The sequence below is a fragment of the Balaenoptera ricei genome, chromosome X (genome assembly GCF_028023285.1).
Source record: "Balaenoptera ricei isolate mBalRic1 chromosome X, mBalRic1.hap2, whole genome shotgun sequence".
NCBI classification, from domain to species: Eukaryota; Metazoa; Chordata; class Mammalia; order Artiodactyla; family Balaenopteridae; genus Balaenoptera; species Balaenoptera ricei.
This window is the reverse complement of record NC_082660.1, coordinates 67,605,190-67,631,399: the sequence shown is the minus strand read 5'-3', so window position 1 is coordinate 67,631,399 and position 26,210 is coordinate 67,605,190. Positions and strand designations below refer to the sequence as shown.

The 26,210-nt window shown below is 37.2% G+C and overlaps 1 protein-coding gene across 3 annotated transcripts in view; it reads left to right on the top strand.

Annotated features, from left to right (window-relative positions):
* ZDHHC15 (zinc finger DHHC-type palmitoyltransferase 15) overlaps positions 1-26,210 on the top strand; it is a 122,315-nt gene that overhangs the window by 77,465 nt on the left and 18,640 nt on the right. For 2 of the 3 annotated variants that reach the window (XM_059910311.1, XM_059910312.1), the window contains exon 10: positions 9,275-9,378. The exons of the other annotated variant lie outside the window; for it this stretch is intronic. In XM_059910311.1, the coding sequence (XP_059766294.1) occupies positions 9,275-9,378 (104 nt within the window). The remainder of the gene's footprint in view (positions 1-9,274; positions 9,379-26,210) is intronic. 3 annotated transcript variants of the gene reach the window in all.

Sequence of the window (26,210 nt, the reverse complement as noted above, 5' to 3'; positions counted from 1 at the left end):
TGAATTTTACATTTTTCACTTAAAGTATAGTAAACATTTCCCCTTATTGTGACATAGTCTTTATTTTCTTAATTTATTTATTTTTGGCTGCATTGGGTCTTCATTGCTGTGCGCAGGCTTTCTCTAGTTGCAGTGAGCAGGGGCTACTCTTCATTGTGGTGGCTTCTCTTGTTGCAGAGCATGGGCTCCAGGCATGTGGGCTTCAGTAGTTGTGCATGTGCACTCAGTAGTTGTGGCTCGTGGGCTCTAGAGGTCAGGCTCAGTAGTTGTGGCACACAGGCCTAGCTGCACTGTGGCATGTGGGATCCTCCTGGACCAGGGATTGAATCCGTGTCCCCTGCATTAGCAGGCAGATTCCCAACCACTGCACCACCAGGGAAGCCCTGTGACATAGTCTTTATAGCCATTACTTTTAACTACATCATATTCCAGCCAGTGGGGAAATATATATTCCCATAGTGTTGGATGTTTAGTTTGTTTCCTAATTATTGCCTGGAAATAATGCCACAATGAACATTTTTGTGCCTAGTTTATCTCTAGCTTTAGAATAATTCCCAGAAATGGAATTACTGGAACAATGGACTTGGAGATTCTTATGTTTTTTTGATATATACAAACATGTGGACTTTCTATCCTGTTCCATTGATCTATATTTCTATTTTTGTGCTGATACCATACTGTTTTGATGGCTATAGCTTTGTAGTATAGTCTGAAGTCAGGGAGCCTGATTTCCTCCAGCTCCATTTTTCTTTCTCAACATTGCTTTGGTTATTCGGGGTCTTTTGTGTCTCCATACAAATTTTAAGATTTTTTGTTCTAGTTCTGTGAAAAACGCCATTGGTAATTTTATGGGGATTGCACTGAATCTGTAGATTGCCTTGGGTAGTATAGTCATTTTGACAATATTGATTCTTCCAATCCAAGAATATAGTATATCTTTCCATCTGTTTGTGTCATTCTTCGATTTTGTTCAGCAGTCTTATAGTTTTCGGAGTACAGGTATTTTGCCTCCTTAGGTTTATTCCTAGGTATTTTATCCTTTTTGGTGCGATAGTAAATGGGATTGTTTCTTGAATTTCTCTTTCTGATCTTTCATTGTTAGTGTATAGAAAAGCAACAGATTTCTGTGTATTAATTTTGTATCCTGCAACTTTACCAAATTCATTGATTAGTTCTAGTAGTTTTCTGGTGGTATCTTGAGTATTTTTTATGTATAGTATCATGTCATCTGCAGACAGTGATAGTTTAACTTCTTCTTTTCCAATTTGGATTTCTTTTATTTCTTTTTCTTCTCTGATTACTATAGCTAGGACTTCCAAAAGTATGTTGAATAAAAGTGGTGAGAGTGGACATCCTTGTCTTGTTCCTGATCTTGGAGGAAATGCTTTCAGCTTTTCACCATTGAGTAGGATGTTAGCTGTAGGTTTGTCATATATGGCCTTTATTATGTTGAGGTATGTTCCCTCTATGCCCACTTTCTGGAGAGTTTTTATCATAAATGGGTGTTGAATTTTGTCAAAAGCTTTTTCTGCACCTATTGAGATGATCATATGGTTTTTAGTCTTCAATTTGTTGATGTGCTGTATCACACTGATTGATTTGTGGATATTGAAGAATCCTTGCATCCCTGGGATAAATCCCACTTGATTATGCTGTATGATCCTTTTAATGTATTGCTGGATTTGGATTGCTGGTGTTTTGTTGAGGATTTTTGCATCTATGTTCATCAGTGATATTGGCCTGTAATTTTCTTTTTTGTGGTGTCTTTATCTGGTTTTAGTATCAGCGTAATGGAGTTTCCTTAAGAAACTAAGAATAGAGCTGCCATATGATCCTGCAATCCCACTCCTGGGCATATATCCAGAGAAAAACATAGTCTGAAAGGATACATGCACCCCAATATTCACTGCAGCACTGTTTACAATAACCAAGACATGGAAGCAACCTAAATGTCTATAGACAGATGAATGGATAAAGAAGTTGTGGTACATATACACAATGGAATATTACTCAGCCATTAAAAAGAATGAAATAATGCCATTTGCAGCCACATAGATGGACTTAGAGATTGTCATACTAGGTGAAGTAAGTCAGACAGAGAAAGAGAAATATCGTATGATATCAATTATGTGGAATCTAAAAAAAATGATACAGATGAACTTATTTACAAAACAGAAACAGACTCACAGACTCAGAGAACAAACTTATGGTTACCAGGAGCGAAGTGGGAGGGGGAGATATTTAGGGAGTTTGGGATTGACAAACAAAATTGTATATCACTATATTGTACACCTGTAACTTATATAATATTGTACAACTATACAACAATTAAAAAATAAAATAATTTATAAATGAAAAAACAAATATATGGAGAAGAAAAACAACAGAGGGGAAATATACCCCCAAAATGCTCTAAGTGGGCAACAGTCTTAGAAATTATTTTTCTTGTCTCCACTTTTCATATTTTGGGATTAAATGCTTATATTACTTTCATGGAGGGAAAAGTTAAAGTTTTTAATTTAAACAAGAACAAAAAGCAAGAACAAACAAAGATTGATCTAGAGATTCTAGGTAATTCTTATAATTGCAACAGGAATGAAGAGAAAGCAATGAAGGAGAGATGAGCTTGTGTCCTCTGAGTGACTTCATGAACCAGATTAAAACTACCATCAACTAAACTAGCTCTGGAGCAAAGCTTATTTATAGGCTTCTTGCAATCCCCTTTCAATCCATTCTTCAGACAGGGATACAGCCATTTGTTCACTTATTTGAGGAAAATTTGCTGGAGTAAGGTGGTAATTAAGAAAGATTTTCTCCTCTTCATTAATAGCCCTAGTAGTTCCTCTGTACCAGTTAGTGTTTTACAGGCTCATTTATTTAAGAGCTGTGGTATATCCTATGCCCTGGCTATAAATCACAAGACAAAACTGTGTCAGTGGGTAATGTTGATTAATAACTAATACCAACAATTATTTGCACCCCACTCACACACATACATACACAAACACACACAATAACACTACGCCAAAGGGAGGTCAAAAATGAGTCTTCTTTGGAATAAAGAACAAGAGCAAAAATCAAAGCCCACTCACTTATAATCAGTATAGTTACATCCTCTGTAGAGAACGATCAATTGTGGGGGAGGATAATTGCCCCCAGGATCTGCACTCTTAGAAATGCCTCACTTTTGCTCTGTCTCCCAGCTTCTAATAACGATTCTGCCATACAAGCCAAATAACAGGGCATTCAGCCATTATTATTATCTATCACCAATTCACAGCACCTTATCGCCAGTTAATTCAATGATTCTTTTTTTTTTTATTCAAACAGAAAGTCACAAAAATTATAATCATCCTCGTCAGTACACTCAGTCCCATGTAATTAATTTTTTTTTCATTTTGATCTTTTGTTAGCACTTTTATGAATTCATCAGTTTTCCATTGGAGTTCTGAAAATGCTTATTCATTCAGTTCAGCAGTATAGTCAGTTACCAGAAACCTGTACTTGTCAGAGTCTTTTCCATGAATTCCTTGAAGATGAAACCCTTTTATAGGAACATTTTTGCAAAACAATCAGAGTACACCCAGAACTGTCTGTAAATGACAAAAGACTTAAATATGACCATGGTTAAAGATTTGATGAAAGTTCATAATAATGCAATTGACAAGGAAATTTAGTTATTTCTGAGATATACATTTTAAAGTAATAACTAGAATTATGACATTGTACTAGAACATATAAGGTTTTTAGAAATTTCATGTAATTTCTGAAACATTTATATTAACATATTTCCATACAAATAACCCGAAGAAAGTTTAGTATTAGTTGTTTTTTGTTTGTTTGTTTTTTTATACTGCAGGTTCTTATTAGTCATCAATTTTATACACATCAGTGTATACATGTAAATCCCAATCGCCCAATTCAGCACACCACCATCCCCACCACACCACGGTTTTCCCCCCTTGGTGTCCATACGTTTGTTCTCTACATCTGTGTCTCAACTTCTGCCCTGCAAAGCGGTTCATCTGTACCATTGTTCTAGGTTCCACATACGTGCATTAATATACAATATTTGTTTTTCTCTTTCTGACTTACTTCACTCTGTATGACAGTCTCTAGATCTATCCACGTCTCAACAAATGACTCAATTTCGTTCCTTTTTATGGCTGAGTAATATTCCATTGTATATATGTACCACATCTTCTTTATCCATTCATCTGTCGATGGGCATTTAGCTTGCTTCCATGACCTGGCTGTTGTAAATAGTGCTGCAATGAACATTGGGGTGCAAGTGTCTCTTTAAATTATGGTTTTCTCTGGGTATATGCCCAGTAGTGGGATTGCTGGGTCATATGGTAATTCTATTTTTAGTTTTTTAAGGAACCTCCATACTGTTCTCTATAGTGGCTGTATCAATTTCCATTCCCACCAAGAGTGCAAGAGGGTTCCCTTTTCTCCACACCCTCTCCAGCATTTATTGTTTGTAGATTTTCTGATGATGCCCATTCTAACTGGTGTGAGGTGATACCTCATTGTACTTTTGATTTGCATTTCTCTAATAATTAGTGATGTTGAGCAGCTTTTCATGTGCTTCTTGGCCATCTGTATGTATTCTTTGGAGAAATGTCTCTTTAGATCTTCTGCCCATTTTTGGATTTGGTTGTTTGTTTCTTTAATATTGAGCTGCATGAGCTGTTTATATATTTTGGAGATTAATCCTTTGTCCGTTGATTCGTTTGCAAATATTTTCTCCCATTCTGAGAGTTGCCTTTTCATCTTGTTTATGGTTTCCTTTGCTGTGCAAAAGCTTTGAAGTTTCATTAGGTCCCATTTGTTTATTTTTGTTTTTATTTCCATTACTCTAGGTGGAACAAAAAAGATCTTGCTGTGATTTATGTCAAAGAGTGTTCTTCCTATGTTTTCCTCTACGAGTTTTATAGTGTCTGGTCTTACATTTAGATCTCGAATCTATTTTGAGTTTATTTTTCTGTATGGTGTTAGGGAGTGTTCTAATTTCATTCTTTTACATGTAGCTGTCCAGTTTTCCCAGCACCACTTATTGAAGAGACTGTCTTTTGTCCATTTTATACCTTTGCCTCCTTTGTCATAGATTAGTTGACCATAGGTGCGTGGGTTTATCTCTGGGCTTTCTATCTTGTTCCATTGATCTATGTTTCTGTTTTTGTGCCAGTACCATATTGTCTTGATTACTGTAGCTTTGTTGTATAGTCTGAAGTCAGGGAGTCTGATTCCTCCAGCTCCGTATTTTTCCCTCAAGACTGCTTTGGCTATTCGGGGTGTTTTGTGTCTCCATACAAATTTTAAGATGATTTGTTCTAGTTCCGTAAAAAATGCCATTAGTAATTTGATAGGGATTGCATTGAATCTGTAGATTGCTTTGGGTAGTAGAGTCATTTTCACAATATTGATTCTTCCAATCCAAGAACATGGTATATCTCTCCATCTGTTGGTATCATCTTTAATTTCTTTCATCAGTGTCTTATAGTTTTCTGCATACAGGTCTTTTCTCTCCCTAGGTAGGTATATTCCTAGGTATTTTATTCTTTTTCTTGCAATGGTAAATGGGAGTGTTTCCATAATTTCTGTTTCAGATTTTTCATCATTAGTGTATAGGAATGCAGGAGATTTCTGTGCATTAATTTTGTATCCTGCAACTTTACCAAATTCATTGATTAACTCTAGTAGTTTTCTGGTGGCAGTTTTAGGATTTTCTATGTAAAGTATCATGTCATCAGCAAACACTGACAGTTTTACTTCTTCTTTTCCAATTTGTATTCCTTTTATTTCTTTTTCTTCTCTGATTGCCGTGGCTAGTACTTCCAAAACTATGTTGAATAATAGTGGTGAGAGTGGACATCCTTGTCTCGTTCCTGATCTTAGAGGAAATGTTTTCAGTTTTTCACCATTGAGAATGATGTTTCTGTGGGTTTGTCGTATATGGCCTTTATTATGTTGAGGTAGGTTCCCTCTATGCCCACTTTCTGGAGAGTTTTTATCATAAATGGGTGTTGAATTTTGTCAAAAGCTTTTTCTGCATCTATTGAGATGATCATATGGTTTTTAGTCTTCAGTTTGTTGATGTGCTGTATCACACTGATTGATTTGCGTATATTGAAGAATCCTTGCATCCCGTGGATAAATCCCACTTGATAGTGGTGTATGATCCTTTTAATGTGTTGTTGGATTCTGTTTGCTATTATTTTGTTGAGGATTTTTCATCTATATTCATCAGTGATGTTGGTCTGTAATTTTCTTTTTTTGTAGTATCTTTGTCTGGTTTTGGTGTCAGGGTGATGCTGGCCTCATAGAATGCGTTTGGGAGTGTTCCTTCCTCTGCAAGTTTTTGGAAGAGTTTGAGAAGGATAGGTGTTAGCTCTTCTCTAAATGTTGGATAGAATTCACCTGTGAAGCCATCTGGTCCTGGACTTTTGTTTGTTGGAAGATTTTTAATCACAGTTTCAATTTCATTACTTGTGATTGGTCTGTTCATATTTTCTGTTTCTTCCTGGTTCAGTCTTGGAAGGTTATACCTTTCTAAAAATGTGTCCATTTCTTCCAGGTTGTCCATTTTATTGGCATAGAGTTGCTTGTAGTAGTCTCTTAGGATGCTTTGTATTTCTGCGGTGTCTGTTGTAACTTCTCCTTTTTCATTTCTGATTTTATTGATTTGAGTCCTCTCCCTCTTTTTCTTGATGAGTCTGGCTAATGGCTTATCAATTTTGTTTATCTTCTCAAAGAACCAACTTTTAGTTTTATTAATCTTTGCTATTGTTTTCTTTGTTTCTATTTCATTTATTTCTGCTCTGATCTTTATGATTTCTTTCCTTCTGCTAACTTTGGGTTTTGTCTGTTCTTCTTTCTCTAGTTTCTTTAGGTGTAAGGTTAGATTGTTTACTTGAGATTTTTCTTGTTTCTTTAGGTAGGCTTGTATAGCTATAAACTTCCCTCTTAGAACTGCTTTCGCTGCGTCCCATAGGTTTTGGATCGTCGTGTTTTCATTGTCATTTGTCTCTAGGTATTTTTTTATTTCCTCTTTGATTTCTTCAGTGGTCTCTTGGTTGTTTAGTAACGTATTGTTTAGCCTCCATGTGTTTGTCTTTTTTACGTTTTTTTCCCTGGAATTCATTTCTAATCTCATAGTGTTGTGGTCAGAAAAGATTCTTGATATGATTTCAATTTTCTTAAATTTACTGAGATTTGATTTGTGACCCAAGATGTGATCTATCTGGAGAATGTTCCATGTGCACTTGAGAAGAAAGTGTAATCTGCTGTTTTTGGTTGGAATGTCCTATAAATATCAATTAAATCTATCTGGTCTGTTGTGTCATTTAAAGCTTCTGTTTCCTTATTTATTTTCATTTTGGATGAACTGTCCATTGGTGTAAGTGAGGTGTTAAAGTCCCCCACTATTATTGTGTTACTTTTGATTTCCTCTTTTATAGCTGTTAGCAGTTGCCTTATGTATTGAGGTGCTGCTATGTTGTGTGCATATATATTTATAATTGTTATATCTTCTTGCATTGATCCCTTGATCATTATGTAGTGTCCTTCCTTGTCTCTTGTAACATTCTTTATTTTAAAGTCTCTTTTATCTGATATGAGTATTGCTACTCCAGCTTTCTTTTGATTTCCATTTGCATGGAATATCTTTTTCCATCCCCTCAATTTCAGTCTGTATGTGCCCCTAGGTCTGAAGTGGGTCTCTTGTAGACAGCATATATATGGGCCTTGTTTTTGTATCCATTCAGCAAGCCTGCGTCTTTTGGTTGGAGCATTTAATCCATTCACGTTTAAGGTAATTATCGATATGTATGTTTCTATGACCATTTTCTTAATTGTTTTGGGTTTGTTTTTGTAGGTCCTTTTCTTCTCTTGTGTTTCCCACTTAGAGAAGTTCCTTTAGCATTTGTTGTAGAACTGGGTTGATGGTGCTGAATTCTCTTAGCTTATGCTTGTCTGTAAAGCTTTTGATTTCTCCGTCGAATCTGAATGAGAGCCTTGCTGGGTAGAGTAATCTTGGTTGTAGGTTCTTCCCTTTCATCACTTTGATTATATCATGCCACTCCCTTCTGGCTTGTAGAGTTTCTGCTGAGAAATCAGCTGTTAACCTTATGGGAGTTCCCTTGTATGTTATTTGTCGTTTTTCCCTTGCTGCTTTCAATAATTTTTCTTTGTCTTTAATTTTTGCCAAGTTGATTACTATGTTTCTCGGCATGTTTCTCCTTGGGTTTATCCTGTATGGGACTTGCTGTGCTTCCTGGACTTGGGTGGCTATTTCCTTTCTCATGTTAGGGAAGTTTTTGACTATAATCTCTTCAAATATTTTCTCTGTTCCTTTCTCTCTCTCTTCTCCTTCTGGGACCGCTATAATGCAAATGTTGTTGCGTTTAATGTTGTCCCAGAGCTCTCTTAGGCTGTCTTCATTTCTTTTCATTCTTTTTCTTTATTCTCTTCTGCAGCAGTGAATTCCACCATTTTGTCTTCCAGGTCACTTATCCGTTCTTCTGCCTCAGCTATTCTGCTATTGATTCCTTCGAGTGTAGTTTTCATTTCAGTTATTATATTGTTCATCTCTGTTTGTTTGCTCTTTAATTCTTCTAGGTCTTTAAACATTTCTTGCATCGTCTCCATCTTTGCCTCCATTCTGTTTCTGAGGTCCTGGATCATCTTCACTATCATTATTCTGAATCATTTTTCTGGAAGGTTGCCTATCTCCACTTCATTTAGTTGTTTTTCTGGGGTTTTATCTTGTTCCTTCATCTGGTACATAGCCCTCTGTCTTTTCATCTTGTCTATCTTTCTGTGAATGTGGTTTTTGTTCTACAGGCTGCAGGATTGTAGTTCCTCTTTCTTCTGCTCTCAATGATTCTGATTCTGGTAATTTTTCTTGAAAATTTAGATCCAAAGCAATAATATAATGGGATATAAATTGGAATCTTCATCATTAAGTTATATTTATGAAGTTTGCTTTATGTGCATTTTGCCATACTGGCCATTGTGGGAAGCAATTAAAAAGTTGCTTAAAAACTAAAAGAGTCAAGACTGATGCAGACAAACAAACAGATATAGAAATTGAGAGCAATAGGGCAACTAAATGATGCTATTGTAAGAGCCTATTCCAGTATGGCTTTAGCCAATCAGCTAAATGGTTTAAATCTTTCTAAGAACCCCACTCCTATTTCTAATAGAGTTATTACCTTCATAAAATGTCTATGTCAGCTGCAAGATCTCACTGCCTTCATTTCCCCACCAGCCCTGGTGATGGACACTCTTTCCCTATGAGGTGTATGAATGAGTCACAGAATCCATTGCTAGCAAATGAGGAGCCCTGGGAAGAAAATGAGGATGACAACCGAGGTAAGTAGGGTGAGAAGGAAGTCTTTTCTCCACTCAGCAGACTAATAAAGACTATGTTAACACAACGAATGTAGTATAGTGAGAAAATAGTGTACAGAAAGATTATATAAGCATATCAACCTCATAAGTGCCCTTTGGATGGAGAAGGGCAAGTATGGCCAGATTTGTTTAGCAAATATAGGTGGCTTAGGTAGGATTAGATGACAGCTTGGAAGGTTCCTTACCAGCTTTATGATACTATAATTTATAACCAATCAGATAAATCGGGAAACATAGTAAACAGTGTTGTGCATGTTTGTAAACAATCCTGCCAGTTGTCACTTGGAGTACTTTGCTTGAATTGATTCAATCAGTGGATAACAGCTCACCTTTCTCTACCCTGGTTCATGCACATTGGCTAAATTTTCTTTAAAATCTCATGCCCATTCTGCTTTAGAATGGTCTAATACATGAAAAAATAAATGATAGTATATAGGGGCAAGGCTACACATCCACCTAGTATACTTTTCTAAAAGGCAGCCCTCAAAGGAAAAATAAGGAATCAGAACTTTGCCCTCCACCTTTCTCCCACCAGATTATTGAGTCATCTTGAGGTTTTTATGAAGAGCTAAAAGTTAAGTTCTCATGTCATGTAACCCCATTGCCACCTATTCTTTTTCTCCATGCTTACTTCTGTGCCTCTAACATTTGTTTATGTTGTTAATAGCAGACTGGTCCCAATAATGCCGTGGCTGACAGAAATTTTGAGTGAGAACTTGTAGTAGTTATTACAAACTGTACCTGGGATGAACGCAGCTGAATAAGGACATGGAAAGGCATTGAGGTGGGGAGCAGAGGTGGGAAACAAGCCTTTCTAAATGTTTCCCCAGTTAGATGATCTAGTCCCAGCTTCTCTACCTGGAAGTCCAGTTTTAGAATAAGGCATTGTTACTAGGACTAAGGAAGACAAAACAGTCCAAAATCTATAGTTAGAAAAGGAAGGAGTTCTTACCCAGCCCAAAGAACTTATAACACAAGCAGCTCCTTTACCTCACCCTGCTGACTCTTTATTGAAAAACTGACAGTATTTTGACCTACCATCCTTCAGCTATCAGACTTTTACTTACCGTGCTTACAAGTGATAAGAACTTTTATTTTGGTGTTAAGAAATCCAAACTCTAATAGAAATCATAGACTTCTAGGGTCTTAAAATGGTTTGAAAAATCTCCCCAATGGAAAAAACTATTCATATCTGAGCCTTGTTTTGGCAAGTGGAAAACTTTAATTATAGATGCAGTACTGCATTATAAAGAGGTTATTTTCTTGAAGTAGTTTTCAATGCCAGACTTTTTAAAAAATAGTCAATCATAAAAAATAGGTACACCATTTTATAGTTTACAAAGAACATTCATATACTATTTTTCATATCCTTTGTCTCACAACTGTCAGGTTAAGTAGGCATTATTATTAATACCATTCCCATTTTATAAATGAGGAGACTAAGATTTGGAGATGTGAGATAACTTATGCAAGATCACATAGCAAGAAAGAGGCAGAACTTGGACGTAAAGTAAGGCATCCTGATTCCAAATACTGGATTCTTTCCAGTATAATGTTGTATCTGTCCTTTGGACAAATACACATGAGACACAGTGCTGTGACTGCATGCTATCTTACTATATAATGCATTCAACTGCTTCTTACATAAATTGTAAGTCACAGAGTATAAGCCACCTATAGCTTTAGCAAGAACACTGTACCATCCCAAATAAGTGAGGTTTTTTAAAAGTCCATTGAAAGAGATTCACAACCCTCCTTTATCACCCATTACAGTATCTAACAAATTTAAATATTGGAAAACTCTCCTTTTTCTCTAACACACGTTCTCATGCTGTACTATTTGTCTGATTCTGTGTTATTCTCACTTACCCAAAATTTCTGTGCAAAACTGGTCATATACAAGTAGTCCTTGCACTTTTGACAACTTAGATTCCTGGGAAAGTTACTATAAGTTAAAATTTCGTGTATTGAACTTAATTTCTTTAAGGAATAATATCAGGGTTTCAGTCCTAGCCCCAAATATAATATTTAGTTTACTATAAATGATGTACTTGTACATTATATAATGCAAAGCATTCTAAAATATATATAAGTTGGTAAAATAGGGAAAAAGAGTAACCTGTTAAGAAAATATGTAATATCATAATCAGGAACTATATACAGTCTTTATCTTCTTTAAAATCCCCGCCTTAATTTATTTTTTATTACTTTGCATTCTATTTATTTATTTATCTATTTTAATTTATTTTAATAGAAGTATAGTTGATTTACAATGTGTTAGTTTCCATTGTACAACAAAGTGATTCAGGTATACATACATATAAATCTATTTTTTCATTCTTTTCCCTTATAGGTTATTACAAAATATTGAGTATAGCTCCCTGTGCTATACAGTAGGTAGGTCCATGCCTTATTTTAGTACAGCAACATATGAGGTAAAGAAACACCTTTATGAAGTCAAAAGATTTAAAGAGGCTTCTCTGATGAGATTAATGTACACATGCATAGAAAAAATGTGCAAATCAAAAGTGACAGATCAATGTATAATTCTGAGGAGATTTTCCTTGGCTTTTATGACTTTTTATTAACTTTAACAATAGGAAGAATTCATGAATATACAAATCATTAAAAGTTGTAAAACATATATAGAATAAAATCCCTTTTGACTACCACTGGCAATTCTGACCCTTTCATCACTTATTACCATAATTTTTCTTCATTATTTTTTGGTATGTTCTTCTTTTTTTTTAATTTAATTTTTATTTTATGTTGGAGTATAGTTGATTTACAATGTTATGTTAGTTTCAGGTATAGAGTAAAATGATTCAGTTATACATATATATATCCATTCTTTTTCAGATTCTTTTCCTGTATAGGTTATTACAGAATATTGAGTAGAGTTCCCTGTGCTGTATAGTAGGTCCTCATTGATTATCTATTTTATGTATAGTAGTGTGTATATGTTAATCCCAAACTCCTAATTTACCCCTCCCCCCGCCCCAACCTTTCCCCTTTGGTAACCAAAAGTTTGTTTTCGAAGTCTGTGGGTCCGTTTCTGTTTTGTAAATAAGTTCATTTGTATCCTTTTTTTAGATTCCAAAAATAAATGATATCATATTATATTTGTCTTTCTCTGTCTGACTTACTTCACTGAGTATGAGCACCTCTAGGTCCATCCATGTTGCTGTAAACAGCATTATTTCATTCTTTTTTATGGCTGAATAATATTCCATTGTATATATGTACTTCTTTATCCGTTCATCTGTCGATGGACATTTAGGTTGCTTCCATGTCTTGGCTATTGTAAATAGTGCTGCTATGAACATTGGGGTACATATATCTTTTTAAAGTATGGCTCTGTCTGGATATATGCCCCAGAGTGGGATTTCTGGATCACATGGTAGTTCTATTTTTAGTTTTTTAAGGAACCTCCATACTGTTCTTTATAGTGGTTGTACCAATTTATATTCCTACCAACAGTGTAGGAGAGTTCCCTTTTCTCCACACCCTCTCCAGCACTTATTGTTTGTAGACTTTTTGAGGATGGCCATTCTGACCAGTGTGAAGTGAGACTGCAATGTAGTTTTGATTTGCATTTCTCTAATACTTACCAATGTTGAGCATTTTTCATGTGCTTTTTGGCCACCTGTATGTCTTCTTTGGAGAAATGTCTATTTAGATCTTCTGCCCAGTTTTTAATTGGGTTGTTTGTTTTTTCAATATTGAGCTGCATGTGCTGTTTGTATATTTTGGAGATTAACCCGTTGTCAGTCACTTTATTTGCAAATATTTTCTCCCATTCTGTGGGTTCTCTTTGCATTTTGTTTATGGTTTCCTTTGCTTTGCAAAAGCTTTTAAGTTTAATTACTCCCATTTGTTTATTTTTGTTTTTATTTTAATAATCTAGGAGGTGGATACAAAAAGATATTACTGAGATTTATGTCAAAGAGTGTTCTGCCTATGTTTTCCTCTAAGAGTTTAATAATATCCAGGCTTACATTTAGGTCCTTAATCCATTTTGAGTTTATTTTTGTGTATGGTGTTAGAGAATGTTCTAACTTCATTCTTTTACATGTAGCTGTCCAGTTTTCCCAGCACCACTTATTGAAGAGACTTTTTCTCCATTGTATATTCTTGCTTCCTTTGTCATGGATTAATTGACCATAGGTGCTTGGGTTTATTTCTGGGCTTTCTATCCTGTTGCATTGACCTATATTTCTATTTAATGCCAGTACCATACTCTTTTGTTTGAGTGTAGCTTTGTAGTATAGTCTGAAGTCAAGGAGCCTGATTCCTCCAGCTCTGTTTTTCTTTCTCAAGATTATTTGGCTATTTGGGGTCTTTTGTGTCTCCATACAAATTTTAAAATTATTTGTTCTACTTCTGTGAAAAACGCCATTGGTAATTTGACAGGGATTGCATTGAATCTGTAGATTGCCTTGAGTAGTATAGTCATTTTGACAATGTTGATTCTTCCAATCCAAGAACATGAAATATCTTTCCATCTGTTTGTGTCTTCTTCGATTTCTTTCATCAGCATCTTACAGTTTACAGAGTACAGGTCTTTTGTCTCCTTAGGTAGGTTTATTCCTAGGTATTTTATTCTTTTTGATGTGATGGTAAACGGGATTGTTTCCTTAATTTCTCTTTCTGATCTTTCAATGTCAGTGTATAGACATGCAACAGATTTCTGTGTATTAATTTTGGATCCTGCAACTTTACCAGGTTTATTGATTAGCTCTAGTAGTTTTCTGGTAGTGCATTTAGGATTTTCTATTTACAGTATCATGTCATCTGCAAACAGTGACAGTTTTACTTCTTCATTTCCAGTTTGGATTCCTTTTATTTCTTTTTCTTCTCTGATTGCCATGGCTAGGACTTCCAATACTATGTTGAATAAAAGTGGCAAGGGTGGATATCCTTGTCTTGTTTCTGATTTTAGAGGAAATGCTTTCAGCTTTTCACCATTGAGTATGATGTTAGCTGTGGCTTTGTCATATATGGCCTTTAGTATGTTGAGGTAAGTTCCCTGTATGCCCACTTTCTCGAGAGTTTTTATCATAAATGGGTGTTGAATTTTGTCAAAAACTTTTTCTGCATCTATTGAGATGATCATGTGGTTTTTATTTTTCAATTTGTTGGTGTGTTGTATCACACTGATTGATTTGTGGATATTGAAAAATCCTTGCATCCCTACAATAAATCCCACTTGATCATGGTGTATCATCCTTTTAATGTGTTGTTGGATTTGGTTTGCTAGTATTTTGTTGAGGATTTTTGCATCTATGTTCATCAGTGATATTGGCCTGTAATTTTCTTTTTTGTGGTTTCTTTGTCTGGTTTCGGTATCAGACTGATGGTGACCTCATAGAATACATTTTGGAGTGTTCCTTCATCTGCAATATTTTTGGAATAGTTTGAGAAGAATAGGTGTTACCTCTTCTCTAAATGTTTGATAGAATTTGGTTTGTTCATATTTTCTATTTTTTTCTTGGTTCAGTCTTGGAGGGTTGTTCCTTTCTAAGAATTTGTCCATTTCTTCTAGGTTTTCCATTTTATTGGCATAGAGTTGCTTCTAATAGTCTCCTATGATCCTTTGTATTTCTGCAGTGTCAGTGAGTAACTTCTCCTTTTTCATTTCTAATTTTATCGATTTGAGCCCTCTTCCTTTTTTTTCTTGATGAGTCTGGCTAAAGGTTTATCAATTTTGTTTATCTTTTCCAAGAACCAGCTTTTAGTTTTATCAATCTTTTCTATTGTTTTCTTCATCTCTATTTCATTTATTTCTGCTCTGATCTTTATGATTTCTTTCCTTCTACTAACTTTGGGTTTTCTTTGTTCTTCCTTCTCTAGTTGCTTTAGGTGTAGCATTAGGTTGTTTATTTGAGATTTGTCTTGTCTCCTGAGGTAAGATTGCATTGCTATAAACTTCCCTCTTAGAACTGCTTTTGCTGCATCCCATAGGTTTTGTGGGGTTTTTGGTTTGTTTTGTGGTTTTTGTTTGTTTGTTTGTTTGCTGCACCATACGGCATGCAGGATCTTAATTCCATGACCAGGGATCAAACCCGTGCCCCCTGCAGTGGAAGCATGGAGTTTTAACCACTTGACCACCAGAGAAGTCCCTGTGTCCCATAGGTTTTGGATCATCATGTTTTCATTTTCATTTGTCTCTAGGTATTTTTTGATTTCCTCTTTGCTTTCTTCAGTGATCCATTGGTTGTTTAGTCTCCACGTGTTTGTGTTTTTTACAGTTTTTTCCTTGTAGTTGATTTCTAATCTCAAAGAGTTGTGGTCAGGAAACATGCTTGGTATGATTTCAATTTTCTTAAATTTATTGATGCTTGCTTTGTGGCCCACCATGTGATCTATCCTAGAGAATGTTCTATGTGCACTTAAGAATGTGTGTTCTACTGCTTTCAGATGGAATGCTCTTTAAATATCCATTAGGTCCATGGGGTCTAATGTGTCATTTAATGGCTGTGTTTCCTTATTGATTTCCTGTCTGGGTGATCTGTTCATTGATCTAAGTGGGGTGTTAAAGTCCCCCACCATTATTGTGTTACTGTTGGTTTCTCCTTTTATGGCTGCTAGCATTTGCCTTATATATTGAGGTACTCCTATGTTGGGTGCATATATATTTACAATTGCTGCATCTTCTTCTTGGATTGATCACTTGACCATTATGTAGTGTCCTTTTTTGTCTCTTGTAACAGTGCTTATTTTAAAGTCTATTTTGTCTGATATGAGTATCGCTACTCCAGCTTTCTTTTGATTTCCATTTGCATGGAATACCTTTTTCCATCCCCTCTCTTTCAGTCTGTATGTTTCCCTGGACCTGAAATGGGTCTCTTGTAGACAGCATATATACAGGTCTTGCGTTTGTGTCCATTCAGCCAGTCTCTGTCTTTTGGTTGAAGCATTTAATCCATTTACACTTAAGGCAATTATCGATATGTATATTCTTGTTGCCATTTTGTTAATTGTTTTTGATTTGTTTTTGTAGGTCTTTTTCTTCCCTTCCTCTTTTGTTCTCTTCTCTTGTGATTTGATGACCATCCATCAACTATTCCATCAACTATCCATGAGTATTCCTTCAGCCTGGTTTGAGAATCCAGTAGGGAGCTCCAGGTCAGGATCAAGTCCTAGGGTACACAATAATTATGCACAGCCTATTCCAGTTACTCTATACCAATGTATTGACTATGACAAGAATGATATTTTAAAAGAATCCAGCAGAAAAGAACCAAGCTTTCCTTAACTCACCAACATTGCTTTCTAGCTGTAGCTAATGAGACTGAAAATCAACTCTTCAATTTTGATAATTTTAATATTCCAGGTGAGATATTTTTCTCAAGTTAAAAAATCTTCATATGAAAAACAAAATTTGCTTGAATTTGCTAATACAACTTTCCAGTGTTAATGTTAACCAGGGCTTGGAAGAATTAAACTCCTTGTCAAATGCTGGACACTTATCCAGGAAAATATTGACCTCAGACTCTAGCAGATTATATGCTTTATATATAGCATAATTTCCTACTCCTTTGGGTAAAACTTTTTTTGTATGAGATCATTAGTAACTGCTCAAGGTAGAAGAAGTTTCTGATTTATTTATTTTCAATTTGGTAGTTTCTGCTGCTGTGATAAATAACCCATTACGAAAAAGAACAGAAGAAATAAGCTAGTATAATTTGAGAGCATATTAAGTGTATGACATTGAACCCATAGGGGACATTATGCATTTTTTGTGTCTGAACTCAAGCGTCTTGCATTTATTTGGGAAGATAAGACACATACATGAAAAGTTGTCTTACAAAACACAATACAGGGTATGTTATTGACCAAATAAATAGAACCATAAAATTTGTCTTATAAGAATTCAAAGGAGAGAGTGGTTCTTTTAGGCTGGGCTAGTCAGGAAAGGCTTTATAGAGGAGAGAGAATTTGGGCCTTAAAGATGAGATGGGATTTGGATTTGTGGCAAGGAATGAAATGACAGAAGTTAAAAGGAAAATCACAGGTTATAATGCATGAGACCCCAAGCTAAGTGAGGAGGATATGAAGAAGAAAGTAGCCTAGCTCCAACAAAGAGTTTGAATGGTAGTGGATTGGATGGGAACTACTTGAAGTTATAGACCTCATCACCTTCATTTCAGTACTATCTTCAACCCTTGCAAAATAAGGTTGCATATAGAAGATGATTGTTAGCTTAATGCCACAGGTGAATTAGTGTTAGATTGAATAGGACCTTAGGTACAAGACTAAAGACTCTTCTGTGGATAATGGGGAACTACTGATGGTTTTTAAGCAGGGGCTTGATATGAGGATAATGTTGTTTTAGGAAGATGATGAGGTGATAATCTACCAAAGCACACTTCCATTCTATGCCAGAGATTGCTCTAATTGCTGTACCTTCTGAAAGCATTGGTAAGAGCCCTTCTCTTCATCAGAACTCAGACTCTCTAAGGATATCCTATATATAAGAACTCTGGTTCTGAGATGAGACCTTACACATCAAGAGCTTTATTGTTTAGAATCATCTCTGGGTGATATTCTGTGCAATCACCTCCCAATCAGAGACAGCCATTGAATCTTGCTTGAAGAGAAAATTACCTTATCACTTAATTCTTTGGGCCTAACCAGGCCTCTATGATTATGCCTGAGGAACTTTAAGATACTACCACAGAACTTAGGCAAGGTCATAAGTTAAATTCATGCTTCCTACCTTAAAGAATATACCCCTTCAAGGGCACCAAAGTGCCCTTACTTATTCCCATGCATAGTGGCAATAGGTAGGGCTAAATTGGAAGAGTCCTTAGTCTCAGTCAATTCTTTTTTTTTAGGTAAGAATTAGATTTAGATTAGAGAGATACAGACTCAATAGACAGAGTGTGGGGAAGGCAAGAGGCACCGAAATATGGGGTGGTTAATTTTTATGGGGTGGGTAATTTCATAGGCTAATGAGTGGGAGGATTATTCCAACTATTTCAGGGAAGGGGCGGGGATTTCCAGGAATTGGGCCACCGCCCACTTTTTGGCCTTTTCAGGTCAGCCTTGGAACTGTCATGGCACCTGTGAGTGTGTCATTTAACATGCTAATGTATTACAGTGAGCATATAATAAGGCTCAAGGTCTACTGGAAGTTGAACCTTCTACAATCTTGGACCTAGTTGTTTCTAACCAGTTTTTGTCGTGTCCTCAACAGCTATGTCATTCTTTTAAAGGTGGTGCCCTGCCCCCTTCCCTCCTGTTTCATTCCCCCCTCAGAGATTTTACTCCCATATTCTTATGGGAAGCTTAGGGGCAATGGTCTGTCTTCTGTAACTGCTTCAAGGCTGAGCAGATGCGTCGACCCTGCCTGTCAGGGAGTAAAAGTCTCTGGATGCCTGATATAGGGGCCCCAGGGGCCAGATGCCTCCTTGTTTTAAGTCGATATGGGCTGGAATCCTCTCATAGCCATCATCTTGTTGTGGAACTGTTGTAACTGCTTCCATAGCCTTCCTATGAATCTTCTTAAAGGTGAAGCACTTTTGCAACAGCATCAAAGTACAAAAATAACTATCTATAAATGACAAAAGATTTAAAAGTCATGGTTAAACATCTGATTGCAGTGTAATTGATAAAGAAGCTTGGTTACGATAACCAGAATTATGACTGATTACATTTAATTTAACATACCAAATAATCCTAGTTAAATATTTCTCTCTGAGATGCCTCAGGGGCTTGCTAAAGCATCCCAAAGTTAGCTGGAAGTCAAAAGAACTTTAATAAAAATTTGATATTTGGGAAGTTTGCCAAAAAGTTTCAAAACACTTGGTCAAATAAGATCATAGGTCACTGTGAGATAATACTTATTCTTTAACAAAAGTTACAAGAGATCTCAAAAGCAAATACAAATCACTTAAAGGCAAAGAAACTCACACAATCTGTTATCAAAAGTAGCATTCCAAGAATACTTTGTTCTCTTAACAGAGAGAGAAACCAATTCCAAGTCTTGCCTCAGCTTACTCCCAACAAAATCCATTTACCCAACTAAATTCAATCCAATCTTAGAAAATCCTGATCATGCACAACTCTTTTCTCAGTGTTCCTTTCCCATTCCTCACACGTCTTTTACTGAAAACACCCATCTTACTTTCCTTAAAAGTTTTTTTTTCACATTGAGTCACTTACTTTCCTTGCTGACAAATTTGCAACAGATACAAGGTCTTATATGACCTCTAGTAAACCTAGGTACAACAGAAGTACTATACTTCACATTGATGACTCTAAAGACATCAAACCAACAAGTTTAAGCCACCTTTAATACCAGCTATCTGATTAGTACTGAATATTTCTCAGATGACATGAACCTGAAATTCATTCTAGCCAGATTCTTTTACATTTCTGAGTATTTATATAAGTGCTTAGTTTCCTTTAAGTCAATTAAATAGAGCTCTTTTACAAATTAATTTTGGCAATACCATACATCTACAACACACATATAGATACATATGAACACACAAACAAACACAGAGACCTCATAGTTCTCATTCCAAAATTTCAGCCCTGAATCAGGTAAAAGAATGTAAAACCCATCAGTTACAAGAGGTTGGATTCAAATTGGGCTTCTGGAAGATGGAAAAGGCAGATGGAACAAATCAAGGTCACCTGTCTAGATGGCTAAATCCTTTTTACTAATGTTTATGGAGAAGACACTTAAGATTTTTATTTGTCCTTGATAAGTCAAGTTCCAAATTCTCTAGCCCTTTTCCCAAAATTTGCATTTTAAAAAATGGCAGAGATAAGGGTTTCCTGGAGAAGACCAGATAGAACATTTGCATCTCAAAGGCATGAGAAAGGCAGGCAAATTCCTTCTAGGATGATTTTGTTCCCTTAAGTCCAGACAATTTTTTTTTCTTTCCCTCAAAGAATTGGGTAGCTACCTCAATGTTATGAAAGAACTGGCACACCCATTCACCTATGTTGGAATGTTTTATTTTCCCTCATTTGCCTTAGGGGAGAAGGGTTCCCCCCAAAATCCTATCAGCTATGGTCAGTTTAGTCAGACCGGTGGTCTCCCATTTTGGTTCAGGTATTAATAATCGCCGGCTGGATATCTTTGACCAAGTCTGGGACCTTGGTATTTCACACTCCAGGATCTACTAAGGCTTCTATTTCAGCTCCAGATTTAGTCTGTTCCTTTCCACTTTCTGTTAGAATCATTTGGTGATGAGAGTGGTTCCCTTGCCCCTCAAGAAACAGAGTGGCCCCTAACTTAGTTTATAAGTCTCTTCCCATTAAGGGGATGGGACAATCAGGCACAGACAGAAAGGAATGTAGAAACAGCTGGCGCTGATGTTGCACAAAAGGGGTTCCTGGAAAGTGTGCCCCTTCCACTTCCCTGACACCCCATTGCATACTCCTTATGATTGCTAAGGCTTCCAATCTTTTAGGTTAAGATTGAAAAGGTTGCACTAGTATCTATAAGAAATTCTGTCGAGTGGCCTGCCACATCAATGACTACCTGAGGCTCAACACTAGTTATGAGATGTTATCTCTAGGCATGATGCCGAAATCTCAGCCTCTATACACTGCTGCCAAATGGAATCTCAGAAACAGAGTTTTGGGTGAAGTAGAAGAATAGCTTTATTGCTTTGCCAGGCAAAGGGGGGCACAGTAGACTCCTGCCCTTGAAAATTATGTGTCCCAACCTGGGAGGACTTGATGAAGAGTTTTATAGCAATAGTTAAGGGTGAGGTTCCTGACAAGATTAGGGTGTGTACAGAGCCTGTCCTCCTTTAATCTCATCTCAGGTAATCTTGATGGGCTTCTCTGGTTCCTTTAGTCTGACCTTAATTGGTCTTCTCTGGTATGGAGAATGCTTACATCTTCCATTTGTTGGTTTTTTATTCTATAAAAGGGCTTAAAGATATTGTTATGTGTATCCCTTGAGGTGGAACCAGGACTCTGACCCAAGACTGCACTATTGTTTCTTGGCTGTTCCTCCCTTGACTCTGCATCCCTTCCCTTCCCAGATTAGCAACTGTTCATGAATCTTAGGGAAGGTCATGGAGGCTGAACAGAAAGGCTCTCTGTGCCCAGGAGCCCCTACAGGGTCCTGCTCGGTTTCAGGCAGAGCAGCTTTTGGCCTTGGGCCCCTTCAGTCTTCTGATTGCAAAACCATCAATGGCCAAGGGGTCCCCATTGCTGTCTGGCATCTGGGGCATTCCCTCCTCCAATGTCCTGGCTGTTTGCAAAGGGCACATTGATTTTGATCCTCCCTCCAGTACCCCTTTTGTCTACACAGGGTACACTGGTCCTGTCTGGGTACCCGTGGGCCTAGTGATCCACCAGGGCCAGATTGGCCCAGGAAAGTTGGCTTCCCCTTTGGTGGTCTCTGAGGGGACAAAGCCACTGCCATCTTTTTGGCCTTTTGCATATTTATCTGGGTGCATTTAGCCTTTTCAGCCACATCCTTATTATTGAAAACCGAATAAGCCAATAGGAGCAAATCGTTCATTGGAGTCTGAGGACCAGCAGTTGCTTTCTGAATTTTCCGCCTGATATCTGGGGCAGACTGGGCTATGAAATTCATAGCCAAAAGGTCCTGTCCCTTACGGGAGGAGGGATCCATGTTCATATATTTCCTAAAAACTTCCACTAGTCTCCCTTGGAAGATGGCAGGATTTTCATCCTGTCCCTATTGGACCTCTTTCACCTTTTCATAATTAACAGGTTTTACTGTAAATTTCTTCATACCATCTATCAAACAGACCCCGTCTATCCCTATCAATAGAATTTCATTGTGGGTCTACCTCAGGGACAGCATCATTCCCCACCTGGTGTACTGCATGGCACTGTAGGGTGGTGGGTCAGTTAAAATGTCCTCTGTGTCCTTCCTAGAGTTATCCCTCCAAGCTATGCATGCCTTAAATTCCTTTTGTGTTTCATTGCCTAAATACTAGGCCATGAAAATTTGGACATATGGTACCTCACCCCATTTTAAATTTCCTAACTCATATTGTGGCCAAACCTGATTACATAACCTAATAAGTTTTTTCTCTTTTAATTCCTGTTGTCTGAATCTTTCCCAATCCCGGAGTATATGGTCCAGAGGGGTATCAGTCAGGATTGATGCAGCCTGACCCATTTCAGACCCAAGCCTGAGGTAATGTCTCTAACTCTTGTGCTATCCAAAAGTTCTGCTCTCATGTCAAAATCCACCACGCAATTTGGTCAAGATTGGCACTTATGATTTTAGATGCTACCCCTTCCAAGGTAGTCTCCCAACCAGGTGTTAATGCCTGAAAAGTTGCCACAAAGGAATGGTACAGAAGGTGTCCCCCATAGTGTCGATGATGAGCAGGAGTTGGCCTAGCTGTTAAGTCGGGAATGAAGGATCAGCCCTTGTAAGGGTTAGAGGGAGGGGAGAGCAAGAAATAAAAAGAGAGAGGGAGAGAGAGATAGAGGAAGGAAGGAAGGAAAGAAGAAAGAAGGGAGAGAGGGAAATAAAGGGAACAGGAATAAACATAGAATGTCGGAGAAAAACCTCAGAGTCAAGAAGAGTACAGATTATCGAATCCTGCGGCAACAATTTTGTCCTGGACCTGCATTAAGCATGTGGGGTTGACTGGCCCATCAGAAATGAGCAGACATTGGTGGAGCATCCTCCCCAGTACACCTGGCTCCTGGCGTCCCACAGGCCCATTTAGGACCAAGACCTGACTCTGAACATTTTCCTACCTTATCACTGTCCCTTCATGGCTCGCCAGCTGAAACCGCACACTTCAGATTGGGACTTGAACCCACTGACTGGGACTCAAACCCAGCCAAAACCCGGATTGGGACTTGAACCCACTGTCTTTGAGATCGCACACCTGGCCTCAGGACTTGCTGTAATTCAGGTTCTTTATGTCTCAGCACAGAAGGAATTCAGCAAGAGGCAAAGTGATAGGAAAGAAGTAGATTTATTGAGAGAGATACACACTCCATAGACAGAGTGTGGGCCATCTCAGAAGGCGAGAGGCAGTCTCAGTCAATTCTTTATCAGTGTTCTATATAGGAATTCAAGATACATTGGCCTATACTAACATCTTACCAACCTGATATTCCTATGAGTCATATACTTATGATTACACATTTGGGATGATTAAGTGTGTGGCTCTTTTCCAAAAGGCTGTTTTCTCTCATTCCTACATATAGAAGACAGTACTATTCTGGGGGAGGATGTCTGGCTGGTTGACCAAGATCATATAGGAAAAAGAGAAGGGAAAGGGAGAAACTAACATTTATTAAATTTATTTGGGGAGATAAGACACATATATGAAAAGTTGATTGACAAAACACAATACAGGATATGATGTTGACCAAATGAGTAGAACTATAAAGTTTATGCCATAGGAACTTAAAGGAAAGTGATTTCTGTAGGCTGGGCTCATCAGGAAAGGCTTTACAGAGAGGGTAGAATTTGAGTGTTAAAGATTAGATAGCATTTGGATTGGTGGCAAGGAATGAAGAGGCAGAAGGTACAAGGAATGTCACAAATAATCAGGAGACCTCAAGCTAAGTGATGAAGAAAGTAACCTGGCTCCAAAAAAGTTTGAATGGTAAGGGACTGGATAGGAACTCCTTGAAGTTAGAGACTTCATAACCTTCATTTCGTTGTTTTCTGCATCCCTAGCAAAGTAAAGTTACATATAGATGATTGTTTGAATCCAAGGGTACAACTAACATTTGTTGAATGACTATTATATGCCAGGTGATTTACAGGCACTGTCACTTAAGAGTCATAATCACTTTTTAAGTTGTAAATATTAAATTACCCCCATTTTATAGATGAGTAAACTCAAGCACAGAGAATCCCAAAGTCACACAGCCAGTCAGTGACAGAATCTGGCTCCAAAATCCAAACCCTTAAACCACTGTACCACCCAGTGTCTCTCCTTTGATCCTACTTACTTTTCAATTTGTAGACATTTTTAAGGTCCATTTAAAAGAAAACTTCTCAGTTCCTGTGCCTCTTTCATCAGAAATAGAATGATGGAAAAACATGGATAATACTCTGGCATGAGGATCATTTCCCAGCTCTGCCACTGGGCTCAGTGTATGACTTTTGGAAAGTCCCTTCTGTTCTCTGGAGCTCAGTTTCAATTCCTCGATCTCTAAGCTATCTTCAGCTCTAAGGTGTGATGTTCTATGATCACATTTGATACTGAGGAGTCAGAAATCAAGCTGAATAATCACAACTTTATATCTTTCACCAAATGGCTCTTTTCCTTTTTTGGAAGATATTGATATATTTTAGCATCCACTGTAAGCTTACATTTATTAATATACTTTCTGTATCCTGGAACCAAATTTCTTTCTTCAAATATCCTCTCTAGGTACACCAGTTGCTCCCTCTTATAACCTCCACCCAGCATTTTGACCACCAAGCTATAAACAACCTATTCTCACACTTGTCATTTGCCTTTACTCAAGAATAAGAATCCTAGGTCTCATCACTGAAAGCATGAAACATAGTATACTGAGTTAGGGAGGGGCTACTCTTTTGAGCACCTAGGCATTTTTCAAGAGACTTGTTCCTCCTGTTTCTAGATAAGAAGGGAATGGCCATGCCCTCAGCTCCTGGAAAACTTAACTTATGCAGTAATATCATGGATATTCATTTTACTGCTTTACCTGCATTGTCCAACCCTGAGCCCTGAATTGGTTCATGTTCCTGAAATATTCCAGGTCTCCAATCAATCAGTTCAATTCAGAAAGTATTTCCTGAAGGTATGCCTCAGACAAGGTATTGTGGAGGGATATAAAGATAAATAAAACACGGCCTCTGCCCTCAAGGAATTTGCAGTTGTACGGAAGGATAGGAAAAGCACACAAGTCTAACACAAGATTTAATGTGCTCATTGCTATAAAAGTGATGTTAGCAATTACATGCCTAGGTAAGCTTAGCCCTGTGCTAAGTACTGTGTGGTACACATGGTAAGTGTGTGATTGTCAGTGATGCTTAAACAATATCGATATCAATATCAGTGTATCAATAAAGGAGGTAAGTGTATGCGCTATAGTGGTGAAAGTTTTGAGGAAGAAATAGGACTTCAGCTAGATGTTATTAGGATGGGTAACATCTAGGTAGATGCTAGGAAGAAAGAAATGGCATTGTATGTAAGAAGTGTGACTTGAATGTGGTAAGAACACTAAGGAGGCCATCCATTCCTATGTACTGGGTGGGCATTGTGGGTTGTGAGCAGTAATATTAGAGAAGTAAGATGGCCACATGGTAGAGGGTTTTGTAGTTTTGCTACAGTAGGGAATAGATATTAATTTTATGATCTTGAGTGATATTAATATAATGAAAGATAAATTTTAGAAAAGTTACTCTGGTAGTAGCATGCAGGATATATTGAAATTTGCAGAGACAGGAACCAGAAAAAGCAATAAATAGTTGAGCATGTGTCACAATGGCTTCCAGAGGGGTGTGACACTAGAAATGGAGAAGAAGGATTAAAGCCAGGAGACATTTTAAATAACTGGAAACAGTCCCAGTGAGTAGAGAGATCTGGGAGTCATTCATATAGAGATGGTGTTTAAACCCATGAATGGTGTAGAAGATAATAAAGAGAGAGAATAAAGCTAGGGAAAGGAGATAAAATATAAAATTTGGCATCACCTAAGCAATGTTGACATGCATTCATGTGGACAAGGAAATAAATGGAAAAGAGAAAGTCAGAGGGTAAAAGATAAAACCTAAAGGACACTCATAATTCAGGAAAGAGCATTACAAAAATACTGTGAATGAGAGAGTATTGCCC